The sequence below is a fragment of the Eptatretus burgeri genome, chromosome 10 (assembly GCF_056783735.1).
Source record: "Eptatretus burgeri isolate ZD-2024b chromosome 10, Ebu_testis_v1, whole genome shotgun sequence".
Lineage (NCBI taxonomy): Eukaryota > Metazoa > Chordata > Myxini > Myxiniformes > Myxinidae > Eptatretus > Eptatretus burgeri.
The window spans coordinates 53,321,523-53,335,048 of record NC_140970.1 but is presented as its reverse complement, the minus strand read 5'-3'; the positions used below and the strand labels follow the sequence as shown (position 1 = coordinate 53,335,048).

At 41.7% G+C, this 13,526-nt stretch overlaps 1 protein-coding gene across 1 annotated transcript in view; it reads left to right on the top strand.

Annotated features, from left to right (window-relative positions):
- Positions 1–13,526, top strand: part of LOC147018588 (synaptoporin-like) — a 64,664-nt gene that overhangs the window by 17,555 nt on the left and 33,583 nt on the right. The window contains exons 3-4 of the mRNA XM_085898382.1: positions 2,848–2,972; positions 8,653–8,851. Of these exons, the coding sequence (XP_085754508.1) occupies positions 2,848–2,972; positions 8,653–8,851 (324 nt within the window). The remainder of the gene's footprint in view (positions 1–2,847; positions 2,973–8,652; positions 8,852–13,526) is intronic.

Genomic DNA, 13,526 nt, shown 5'->3' with positions numbered 1-13,526 from the left:
GCTCCTTCATAGATACGCGATTTTATCTCCAGCAAATAACAATGCAAAATTCCTTCTTTCATCCTAGGAGCCAGCTGGATTTCCAGCTGGCTTATGTCCTGGTGATATATATCAAACAGATAAGCAAGATCAGAGGTTTTCCTCCCAGATTCTGCGACACAATGCTCCCTTGAATCACTCAAGATTAAACCTTCCTTATCTCACACACAATGTCCCAAGCAGGAATATACAGGGTGCCCCACAGAAAAACAGGAAATTTGAGATTTTGAGATTTATTTTGCCGTATTTTACCATATCAATAAACTAACATATAAATAAATTAATAAACCAATGTCACCCGCAGGGTGACCGGTATCTTGCCAAAAGGTGACCACGTGTGACTTCTTTAAGGTCACACTGAGATGAACAGAGCTGCTATCCACCAGGAGCGACTCAAATATCATTATTCGTTTTATATCATTATTCAAATGAATTTAGAATGGGATTAAAATAAATTCAATTCATATCAAATCGGTACAATCCTGCATTGGAGTAATCATAAGGTACCCAAACAAGCAAAGAGCAAAGATGAAGTCATCAGGAGGAACCTGGATAGGATTCACATTTCAGCTGCTACTCCACTACCTCAAACCCAAGTGAGCCTTATTAAAAATAAAATAAACCAATGTCACCTGCAGGGTGACCCGTATCTTGCCAAAAGGTGACCACATGTGACTTCTTTAAGGTCACACTGAGGTGAACAGAGCTGCGATCCACCAGGAGCGACTCCTTGAGGAATATCTGCCTACGAGAGATTCCGATGAGAATCGTTCTACAGAGTAACCATGAAAAATATGCTTTTGCCTCGTAACGTCACCAAATGACGTCATGATGTCTCAAGCTTGACATATCTAGAAAGCACTCATCGAGATGTTCAATTTGAGGTACTACACGATATGGTTCCTAAAACTTGAAAATTTGACCTTGGGGTCAAATATGTTTGACCTCAGGCGCTAACCATGAAGATCAAGGCCAATCGCCACCAAAAATTAATCAGCTGAGCGCCAGACCATGAACTATATTCCCATGAAGTTTGAAGACGATCCGATCAAAATTACTCAAAAAATAAGGATTTCGTCGACTCCCCTGATTTGTGACAAAGTGACCTTGATCTTTGACCTTGACTTTCAAAATTTTGTGCACTGAAAGGGACCTCTATAGGCCTCTGATATGCGAAGTTACAAAAATTTCCAATGATAACTGTGCTCTGCAGAATTTTTTATACGTGATTACAGACAAACAAACAAACAAAAAAAAACATACAAGCTGACTAACATATCTTGCATAAACTTCGTTTTGGCAAGATAATAAAGTGTATCTTTGTTTTACACTACATCTAAGTTTGCTTTTGTTTTGTTTGAAAATAAAGTGTATCTTTGTTTTACACTACATCTAAGTTTGCTTTTGTTTTGTTTGAAAATAAAGTGTATCTTTGTTTTACACTACATCTAAGTTTGCTTTTGTTTTGTTTTAAATAAACTGTACCAAATTTCATCGTTTTCTGTGGGGCACCCTGTAGTTAATTAACTGCAGGCGAGTGAAGTGTGTTGGGAAGGAACAAAGCTTTTAAGAAAAAGGTACAAATCCCAACACCTCTACCGAGCTACCAGCAGATGTACACGGGCGATTTTACCAGTGAATGAAACGCCTGTTGCCATTGGCCTGCAGTTCCCACAAAAGCACCATAAAATAATTATATATTGTCAACACAAATTTCGACAAATAAATTTGAACCACCATCTGTTTAAAGTGGAGAGAAAGTATGTATATATCATCATCTACTCCACTAAGAGGATTTGACCAAGGAAGTTAAAAATTTCAGGGTCACCCCCCCCCCCCCCAACTCCGCCATCTCCCCATAATCCTCATCAACCAACACCCCCACAATACAAATCACCATCCCACACCCCACCCCCACCCGCCCCTCCACAATTCCACATCACCTCACAATACCACCACCAGTTCACCAACATCCTACATGCCTCCTCCCCCCTCCACAATCCCCCATCCACTGGGGAGGGACATCGACACCTCACGGACATGACGGTGGGACACGGCACAGATACAAATGGCATCCTGGGAAAGGATGAAACGGGATGATCCTGTAACATACAAGACTCCTGGTCAGCCTCCGGATGATGGGACAAAGCATTCGTCGCCCACACAGTGTCCGTGCTGTCGGGTGATGATGGGTATTTCTGCTCAAGAGTAATATATAAACCGATTTATCAATTAAAGCAAAATCCCTCCCTTATAAATCGCCAATTGAACGGAACAGCAAAACCTACCGAGCTGAAGTTAACATAGGAGCAGCGTTTTCATTTTCACGAACACTTCTGCCTTCTTCTTCAGAAGAAGGCTCGAAACGAGATGGCTCCTCAATTCTCCCGAAAGCGTTTCCATCACCAATTTTGTCTCCAATAGTTTCTTCAAAATCACACTGATCAGTTTTAACATTCTGAGAATCTTCAAAGTTACTAATGATGGTGGAATCGGCATTGGAATCCGAGCTCGAAATGCACCGTTTCTCCTGTAAAGCCGCCATTCGGATCAATATGGCTTCAAGGTGTGACATCACTGGTGAAATCGAAAATCAACATGAGAGCTTTTCTCGACACTTTGTGATTGGCAAAAAAATTATATATTTTTTCCCTTCAAATTAGACCGTGATTAATGATTCACACTGGTTTCCAAAAAAAAAAAATTCGTTTGAGTTCCCCTTTAAAAGGAACAAAAGTTTGCATTGCATTCCTGAATTTTGATTTTTGACAGTGAATTAAACCATTTTTATTTCTACGTTTGTTGCAGTTTTTCTCCATCTTGGCTTTTGCGTCATGTGGTGGTTACACGGGGGAGTTGGGAATTGGTGTGCACTGCAAGAACCGTTCTCAGAGCAACCCCGACATCAAGATTGCATTCTCCTATCCATTTCGGTTCGCTGTGGGCTCTTTCTCTCATTTCCCCAGGGATGGTTTTGTTAATCCTGTCGTGATTGCTGCTTTTGGTGCATGATTATGATTCGTTGTTTCAGAGAGGTATGTAATTGAATTGGTTTGTGCTTAGTACTCTGACCTGTAAAATATTCATCTTGAAGCTCTCCACTCCTAATGTTAGCAAAACATTGTCCCAAATAGCCACACAGCTGTTTAAATTGTGGAATACATAAGCACAGGTTATCATCGACATTACAACAAAAAATAATATAAGCTATTGACTTCTGTTTTATGTGTCACTGGACGACCCATGAACCCGTTGGGTTCCCGTTGTGACAGCGGTTGATGAAAAAAAAAAAAAGATAACTCCAGCGAACTATACCGCTGAGGTTGTTTGCATTGATCAAATTCTCCCGAAGAGTACTTGACTGAATCGGGAATTGATTTTTCAATAATTTTTTTCTTTGACCGATTTGAATGAAACTTGATACTGCACACCACAGGCGAATGCTAAGTAAGGTGGCCCTAAAATTTTTGCGCTATCGTGTACCATTTTGGCTGTATTTCAGGAACATACATACAAGATGAGAGTTTTAGTAATATACTAGACAACCCGTGAACCCGTTGGGTTCCCGTTGTGACAACGGTTGATGAAAAAAATCATTTCAAGAAACAAAAAAAGATAGCTCCAGCGAACTATACCGCTGAGGTTGTTTGCATTGATCAAATTCTCCCGAAGAGTACTTGACTGAATCGGGAATTGATTTTTTTAATAATTTTTTTCGTTGCCCGATTTGAACGAAACTTGATACTGCACACCGCAGGCGAATGGTGAGTAAGGTGGCCCAAAATTTTCGGGAAAATACAAGATGAGAATTTTATTAACATATAGATAGATTGTACTCACTTACGTACCATGTTTATCTCCATGATTTGCTCCCTGTAACGGCAGCTTCTGAAATGCTGAAGTATCTTCCTTCTGCTGTGAACACACTGCCCTCAAATCAAATATCGATCACCAACTTGGAAAATTAATTCGTTTGATAACATAAGAACATTTTCTGCACCAAGGCAAATGTGGAATTTGAGTTCTATTTACAACAAATTGGGTCACTGAGGTTGAAGCTGGTCAACAGTGTAATGACTTTAGGACAGAAGCGTGAGCCGGGTGGACAATGCCAAAGCCAATATCGATCATCGGCAAGTATCAGCATGTCAGATGTCATATGGGACGTATTCAAACATGAAGGCAACACCAGAATGCATAGCTGCCTACTTGGAAAAGCCTCAGGTCCAATGTTTTTTTTTTCTTCTTCTTTATCACCAAATGGTCTTCATCTTGGATTGTGAAGGCATCATATGCCAAGTGTGAAGTTTCCTCCCAATGGGGAGGCTAAATCACGTGACTGCAATAAGCATATGGTGAGACCTAACGTATTTTTCTTCATTCGTTCATTCATAACTGTTTTTCAAAGCAATGCTATCTCTTTTTGTTCCTCATCTTCCATCTGCTGCACCATTTTCAGGCCCAAACATTTGCTCCGGTGGATGTTTCTGCAATGGTGTGTGAATTGTGTCATGTGTGAATGCAGTATCAAGTGTTTAATGTCGCTCAAAAATTATTTTTTTTCATCTTGCCAATATTTTCATGATTCCGATATAAAACATGATGCAGGTGTCAGTTTCATATGCCTAGGATCATCTTACACAGCCAAATTCTCACCTGCATCTTGTGCTGCTAATCTGGAGTTTACATTTCCTTATTAGATGTAAATGGAAAGGATATTTGCATCTCTGGTGTTGAGTACAAAGAGGATCAGAAACAAAAATGACACATAGAGCAGGTGGAATGCAGGGAAAAGAGGAGGCCTTTCCCAGCTTTTTTCCAAACTTTTGTATGATTGTCTTTCAAAAATCCAAACTAGACAATAATATGTAACACAAGCACATTACCCGTATGGTGATAGCGTCACCTTCCCCCAACAGTGACACACACACACACACACACACACAATTACATTTTGGCTGTCAGTAAGCTCACAATGCAATTCTGACAACTCATCAACAAAAAAGCCTCAGAATCCCCCTCCCAACACTGTCCATCTTTGTTCTCCCCCCCCATCCCCCACCCCAAGTCCTCACCCTTTCCCTCCCAACCCTCAGGCATCGATCTCCTACCCTCACTCAAGCGTTCATAACCCCCCTCCTACTGAATGTCCTCAACCCCCCCCCCATCCCTCTTCCAAAGTTGTCCCATCTTTACTCACCCTCCCCCTGCTTAAAAAAGCAAATGGGCATTCCCACGTCAAAACAGCGGAATATGTAACATTTTCATAGTCGTCGTTGTCATCGTCTGTTGAACCACAAATCCTGTTGAGGGGTTTCATTAATACCAATGCCATTTTCACTTTGTCAATAGTTCAGGTCCAAATCGAGCCACATTGTTGGACTTCTCTACACTTAAATAAAACCCTTTTTGGACTTTTTTGATAGAGACATCAATGATTTGTGAAATTGCATCAGGAATGTTGGATTATCTGCAAACTGCACTGCATTGGCAGAGGAATGTTGTCTCGTATGATTGTTCAATCTATTCAATATTTGAATGTCCTTTAATGTAAAACGTTTATTTGAAATTAATGTGTAAAATCTCATCTAATTTTCCTTGCATGATTTTTAGATGAACCTCTTTACATTTTGTTTATTTTGCTTTACATTTCTTGTTACATGACACTTTATTTGGTTTTTGTTTTAAAGTTGGGAGAGTGTCCTTGTATACCCTATGCATGTAAATGCCCCATTGATGTATCGAGCCATTTCATAATGAGCATATCATTTCTCAATGTATCTTGACACCAGGAATTATTACTATAGTCGTACATGCCATAACAAAGGGATTACAAAACACATATTGCCTTTGTGACCTGAATTTTTACTTTGAAAATATGGTTGTGTGTGTGATACAGGGTAGTTATTAAACTGTAAGGCCTGAGTACAAACTATGTGTTTGTGTATGATCATTACCTCTGCCACCGAAGATCAATGGAGGTTATGTCTTCACCCCTGTCTGTTTGTTTGTTTGTGAACAAGATATCTCAAAAAGTTGTGGATGTATTCAAACAAAATTTGCTGGAGAGCTTGGGTATGTGACATGGACAAAATTATTCGATTTTGATGAAGATCCATATCCAGCCGAGAATTTTAATAGTGATTTTTCACCATTGATAGATCGGCCCAAAAACGACATATAGCAGGATTTCTGAAAAAGTTGTGGATGTATTTAAACAAAATTTGCTGGAGAGCTTGGGTATGTGACATGGACAAAATTATTCGATTTTGATGAAGATCCGTATCCAGCCGAGAATTTTAATAGTGATTTTTCACCATTGATAGATCGGGCCAAAAACGACATATAGCAGGATTTCTGAAAAAAGTTATCGATGGATTTAGACGAAACTTGGTGGATGAGTTTGTTTTGTGACAAGAACAAGTCGATTGAATTTTAGTTGAGGTCCAAATGCAGGTCCGGCCTGTCAGTGCGATACAAAACGTAAACTAATCAGCCTGGCAGAAGTTTGCACTCTACCAAGTGGCCGTTCAGGTTTTTAACCTACACCAAGGATTTAGTGTTTAAACTGAGGCCTAAGTAACATTTGCTCTACGGCGGCCATACGCCCTCTGAATTGACAGAAATGTGTGGCGGCCGCAGAGTTTCTGAGGTGGCCTCAGGGTGGTCCTATGCCGTTCGGCTATATTTTACAGGCCGTAAGGTCGCCGTGGAATTATAACGCGGAGTTATAACTTTTTTAATTTCTACGTTCGCCTTAGCAATTTGACAAGCCGAAACAAAAGAACTGGTAAAAAAAACCCACTTATTACCGTCCGTCTGGCCGCACGTTCGCCTTGGGGCCCCCCTGCGGTCGCCTTGCGGGTACCTTGCGTCTACCTTGAAAATTCTATGGCCTCCACAGGAACGCCTAAGGTCACCGTGCGACATCAAATCAAAGACCGTACGGCACCCCCCACGTTTTCGGTCTCCACAATTTATAAATACGCCGTGCGGCTCCCCAAAAAATAAAGACATATGTGACTGCTACATTGTGTGACCGTGGAAATACTGCGGCCGCCGTATAATTGCTAGTGGCCGTAGATTTTGGAGACCCAACGGCCGCCGTGACAAATGTGACTTAGGCCTAAGTCATCCAGTATTTATACAGTGTTGGGGGCGGGGCAGTGATGTGTGTGTTAGTGCTTATTTAGATTAACGTCATCGCGTGATCTGTCCTTTTTGTCAAACCAGTTATTGCCAGGCAAAGTAGGGTGAAGAGACACTCAAGAAGGCCATTAATATGAGGTTGCTCCAGCATGTGGCACAATAGACTTCTCTCTTCTCCCCTCACCACCTCTTTTCAACGTGATGTCTGGGACATGGTGTTACCGCTGTTGTCAATGTCATCACCCTGGGGCAGCCTCCCTCCTGGGAGGACCCTTCTACGGTATCAGCACATCTTACAATTGGCTGGACCCACTGGCAAGAAGTGCCAAAATTGGCTGGAGTTGTGTTTGGGCTTATGGTGGGAGGCTGCCATCTTAGTAGCTGCACCACATCATGAGAGGGGCAAAACTAGCTGCGAGTGGGGAAGGAGGTGCTATTTTAAGACATAGGGTGCAGAATTTTCTGTTTTGCTGAGGGGTGCTCTGTGATGCACAGCTATTTCTCAATGAGGACACCTATTGGTGTCAGAGCTCCATTTTGCCAGGGACTCATTGAGGTATTTGACTGTTATGCCACGATATCTGCCCTGTTCAGGCCTGTTCTGCTGTGCTCTCCATTCTGTTCCCTCATAGACATTTGAACCTTTCAAGAATCCTTGCCTGGTTTGTATGAGTGGGTGTCTCGGCACCCTATATTTTTATTGTAACATCAGGGTTTGTTTATTTATTAATTATCATCCTTCATCGTCTGTTTCTTGTCTGCTGGATCTGTCCGTTTTTTCGTGTCTCGTGCTCGTGTTCCTTTATTCAATAAACCCTCACCTCATAAGATTGTGTGTGCCTGCTCCTCAATCCGCCTCCCATGCTTGGCTCTTTTCAATGACATTCGCTTTTTCCTCAGGATTTCAATTAGGCCGATACCCTGATTGATAACCGGCACTGTTTAGGTCGTGCAGAAGCGCGAATCCGTAGAACACCGCTCGCTACCTGATCATGGTTAGAAATACTACGTTGGTCATCCTCGGGATCAAATCCTGGAATTATGGCCTTTTGCCTGACAATGGTTAAACTGCTTTTGAGTGGCGGAGGGTGGGGGTCATAAACACGACCATACTATTAATTGCTGTACTTTTTTTTTTCAGAACTTCAACAATTAGTAGCTCCGACGGAATCTGTTTTCATTATGCATGAACTTGTGTTCAAACAATTCCAGTTATATCTTGTTTGTTAGGTTACCTTTTTGCTATAATTGGTAACCATGACAGGTGTCATATCGATCCAAAATTTATACTCTAAGGTGACTTGGTTGATCATGTATCAGCTCGAATTCTTCTATAAGCGAGGCGTGGAGGAGGGGGTATTGTGATTTATATTTTTGTAAAATACAAATCTTCTTAAACTCACTCTCGCTGCCCCTGCCACACCTCCCTCCCCTCCTTTATCCCGTTCCCCTCAATGATTTCAGCCTTCACCAGGTCTACTTTGACGTACCCACTTGCAAGAGTTCTGATTCTGAACGACTCTACCTAACGGGCGATTTCTCCTCCTCAGTTGAATTTTTTGTCACCATTGCTGTTTTTGCCTTTTTATACTCTGCTGCTGCATTGCTGATCTACATTTTCCACCAGCAGAAGTATAATGAAAATAATCGGGGACCTATGACGGTAAGTGGTTTTGCACGGACGACATCTGACTCGTACCATTTGGGAATCATCCTGACTGGTAAACATCCACTTTGGCCGATGTTTACTAATTTATTTTGCACAGATTAAAGTACAGAACGTGATTTGAAGTCACGATAGGTGACTTTTCCTTTTTATCTCTTCCACCCCCTTTAGAGCCTTACCTGCCCATGTTTATTGAATTCCCTTTTTCTCGATTACTTCCTCTCCCTACCACTTCTGCTCATGTAATCTATAAAATTTGGAATCATGTCATTATGGAATGGTGATATCACCGTAATAGTGTTCGAACAATGTTTAATATGGAATACATTAGCATGTAGTACATTTATAGGATTGGTAAACTTATAACAAGTTGACCAAAGGGGACATTGCTCATTACCTGTACCACCAAAGGTGGGAGGATGTTATGTTTCCACCCGTCTGTCTGTTTGTTTGTTTGTTCCTTGGCAAAAAAAACTTTCGCTCAGTATATTGGTGTGCAGCATTTGTCTGTCTGTCTGTATGTTTGTCACACGATTTTTGACCACAGTTTTCAAGCAATCACCCTGAAATTTTTTTTTGTGTATGTAGGTGACCGGACAAGGACAGCAATGCTTAATTTTGAAGATCCGGGTCTGAGAATTATTTGATTCTAAAGTGATTCTTCACCATTGAGAGATGGGGCTAAAAACGTCATTGCACAATATCTCAAAAAGTTGTGGATGGATCCAGACGAAACATGGTGGACACAACATTGGGTGTGTGAGAAAGACTAATTGATTCAATTTTGGTGAAGATCTGAATGCGGATCTGGATATGAGAATTATTAAATTTTTAAGTGATTCTTCACCATTGAGGGATCGGGCCAAAAACGATATAGTACTGTATAGCGTGATATTTCAAAAATTTATTGGGCCCGATATCAGTGCCGGATTAAGCCTCGGCTGGCCCTAAGGCACATTTTGAAATTTTAGAGAATGGCCTGAAAAATTTAAATTAGTACTCGAGCTCATGGAAATGGATCCCAGACAAAAGATGAACTGATTCAAGAACAAAATATTTAATACCAAAAAAAGACAAATATTTAATGTGAAAAGAATTTTGGGCCCGAATTTTTGGCTGGCCCGAAGGCACGTGCCTTGTCTGCCTAATGGTTAATCCAGCACTGCCCAATATTTTCTCATGGATCAGGCATTACGTGGTGGAGTTATGCGCTCTACCGAGTGCCCTTGTAGTTGATGATGCGACAAACTTGCAACATGTTCAATAAGTCGTGACACAGCTGGTGTTGATGGTTAAAGCTATGACTCCGGTAATGTTTTTTTGGTTTTTTTTTGAAAAGCAATCGATTGTGAGCAAATCTCTTGCATGTGGAAGACTGTCCTAAGCTGAAGCAGTGACTATTATGGCAGTGTGTATTAATATGTAGGAAAGGTAAAGATATGTACTAATAAAAACTGATTATAATATGCAGAAACCTGTCTGCGTTAGTTGAAGCAGTAGCAACAGCTGGTGGAGCTAGTGCATTGCACCGCTGAACAGTCACACATATCCTACTGAGCTGAGACTTGCAGAAAGCCAAGACAAGTGAATGCCAGTCATGGCTGAGCTCGTCGAGTGTCAATGGACATGTCCTTTTCATCAGAAAAAAGCTTTGAAGTGTGTTTTTGAAGATTAATGACAAGAATACGGGCAGTAGTTGAAATAAATGCTTTCAAATACTTTGATGTTTAATGAGAACGTCACTTACCGAGTGAAGTTTTTCTTTTGCCTCTTGTGCAATGCAAATTCACCTTTTAAGTCACCGATTTCCATTCAGTGAGGATACATTAATATTAATAATATCCCTTAGCCATGTCCTGCTGCTGTGCCAATGTGCCTTTGATTATGAGAGGTTTAAGCTGACCATTGAAATTCTCCTTCTACTTTATGACATCGTGGTTTAAAATCTTCACGTGAGAAATATGGAATCATAATCTAGGTGGCCCCGACTTTGTTAAGCATTCATTACCTCTGCCACCGAAGGTGGACGAAGGTTATTTTTTTCACATGTCTATCTGTCTGTCTGTTTGTTTGTCTGTGAGAAGGATATCTCAAAAAGGTGTGGGTGGATTTGGACGAAATTTGGTGCAGAGGTTGGGTGTGTGACAAGGATGGAATGATTAGATTTTGGTGACGATCTGGATCCAGGTACTAGAATTTTCTAAATGATTCTTCACCATTGAGAGAGAGGGCCAAAAACGATATATAGCACGACATCTCAAAATGTTGTGGACGGATTCAGCTGAAACTTGGACACGTTGGGTGTGTGACGAGGCTGAATAAATTCGATTTTGATGAAGATCCAGATCCAATAATTTTAAAGTGATTCTTCACCATTGAGAAATGAGTCCAGAAATGACACATAGCACAATATCTCAAAACGTTGTGGATGAGTTGGTTCGGTGACAAGAACAAGCCAATTTGATTTTGATTCAGGTCCGGATCTCGATCCGGCCTATCAGTGGGATACAAAACGTAAACTGTTCAGCCTGATGGAGGTATGCTCTCTTCTGAGTGCTGTTCGAGTTTATCATGCGACGAGTCGAGTTTTGATTTGGTGTATTCATACGAGATCGAAGCCTGGTGTTGGCGCAGTGGTTAGGGCAGCAGCTTGGGATCCAAAAGGTCCTGAGTTCAAGCCCCGTTGGGCCACTGAATTAATACACCAGGGGGTTGACTCAGCCTGTCATCCTTCCGACATCGGCGAAATGAGTACCAGTATACTGGGCCGGTGTATACCCCGGTTAAAATAGGTGTACCATATCCCTGTGTCGTAAGAGGCAACCAGGGTTGTGTCAGGAAGGGCATCCGGCGTAAAACATGTGCCAAATCACTATGCGGATCATACGGATGATCCACTGTGGCGACCCCTAATGGGAGCAGCCGAAAGAAGAAGAAGAGTATTCATACGAGATCGAAGAAGAAGGTAATATGGAGGAAAACATGACTGTGCTTCGGATTCAGATTACACTCAAAGGATTTATAAAGTATATATTTTTACAGATACGGCATAAATTATGAAATATATTCCATCTCCTTTCTAACACCTAATCATTATCTGCTTACCTCCTTTTTTTATTTTTGTATCCAGAGTTGAGGCTCATGGAAGAGCGAGAACACAGAACGGATCAGGATGTAACGGGACAAAAGAAATAACAGAGATGGAGGAAACACCAACAGCAGGGTTGAAGGACAAACTAAAGGGAGACTTGAACAAATATTGGGTATGGGGACGAATTGGGGGGGGGGGAACAAGATGGATACAGAAAGAAACTCTCAGGATGGAAAAGCTGGAAATTTGGAAGGGAGTGAAGAGGGGTTAATGAAGGTAGAAAAGATCATGGTTTTGGATTGGGGATGATCTGAGATGATGGTGAACAGCTGTCTTAAAGACCTGGAGGGAAGAATGAGATTGAAGAGGATGTGGAAGTTGGTCCCACAGGTGGGGAAAATGAGGAACAAATGATTGGAGGTTAGCAGTGATCCTGGATTTTGGGAGTTTCAGCAGAATGGGGTTGATGGTGAACTTGTGCATCCTGCAGAAACCTGGGAGGGGTGTGGTGAGGCGAAAGCACAGAAAGAGCAGAGGGTGCAAGACCAGAAAGGAGGTGGTAGAAGATAGAGATATTATCAACCTGTCTGCACTGTGAAAGCGATAAGCCCATGGACTCAGCTTCAGCGAGGAAGATTCCAATGATCTTGAAGGCCCTGCTTTCCATGGCATTAAACTTTGCAAGGTGTGAGTCAGGGGAGCCATCTCAGAGAGGAGGGCAGTACTCCATCAAGCTGTATATGAAGACATTATAGATGGGCAGGAGTTTAGGTGTGCAAGGAAGGACTTTGTATAATGGAGGATGCTCAGTCGACGACTGGCTTTGGAGGCCAAATGTGGTTTTCTCCAGAAAGTTTATGGCTGAAAGTGAGAGCCAGGACTTTGAGTGACTGAACTGTTCAAGAAAATTGTTAGGAAAGTAGATAGGGTTTGCCAGACAGTCCTTTCGGAGAGAGAGATGGAGTGAGTGTGAAATTTTTCAGGATTGAAAGACCTATTCCAAGTGTTTGACCAGCTTGTGATTTTGTCAAGGTCTGGAGAGAGGGAAGAGGCTGCAGCCTACCTGTCTGAAGGATGAGGGATGTCACAACAGAGGGTGAAGTCATCAGCAAATAGATAAAGGGGATGAAGGTCAGGAATAGGACTAGATCCATAACACTGCCTCAGTGCACTCCAGCCTTGACAGAGAGAGGAGATTAAAGGATTCTGGCGAGAGCCACGTGTTGGCTACGAGAGTAGAGGTAGTTAGTAAGCCATGTGTGGAGTTGTCCTTTATGCCTCTTCTATATCATGATATCTTCGACATCATTCTGTGTTTAAATAGTTATTAGGAATTTCTGAGACGGACTGTATTTTTTTTTCTATTAAGATATTATATGAAGAACTCTTTATAACCAGCCACTGGATGAGGCGCAGCCCCTGCAACTCCTTGGTCTCACTGCCTGCGGTAACCTTTAATGGTAAGATCATATCACCAAGCTAGCATCAAAGGCCAATCACCATCTTGGTGTTCTCCACAGAGCTTAGACATCCCCGAGACACACTGAGCTCATCACAGTGTACAAGGTTTTCATGCAGAGC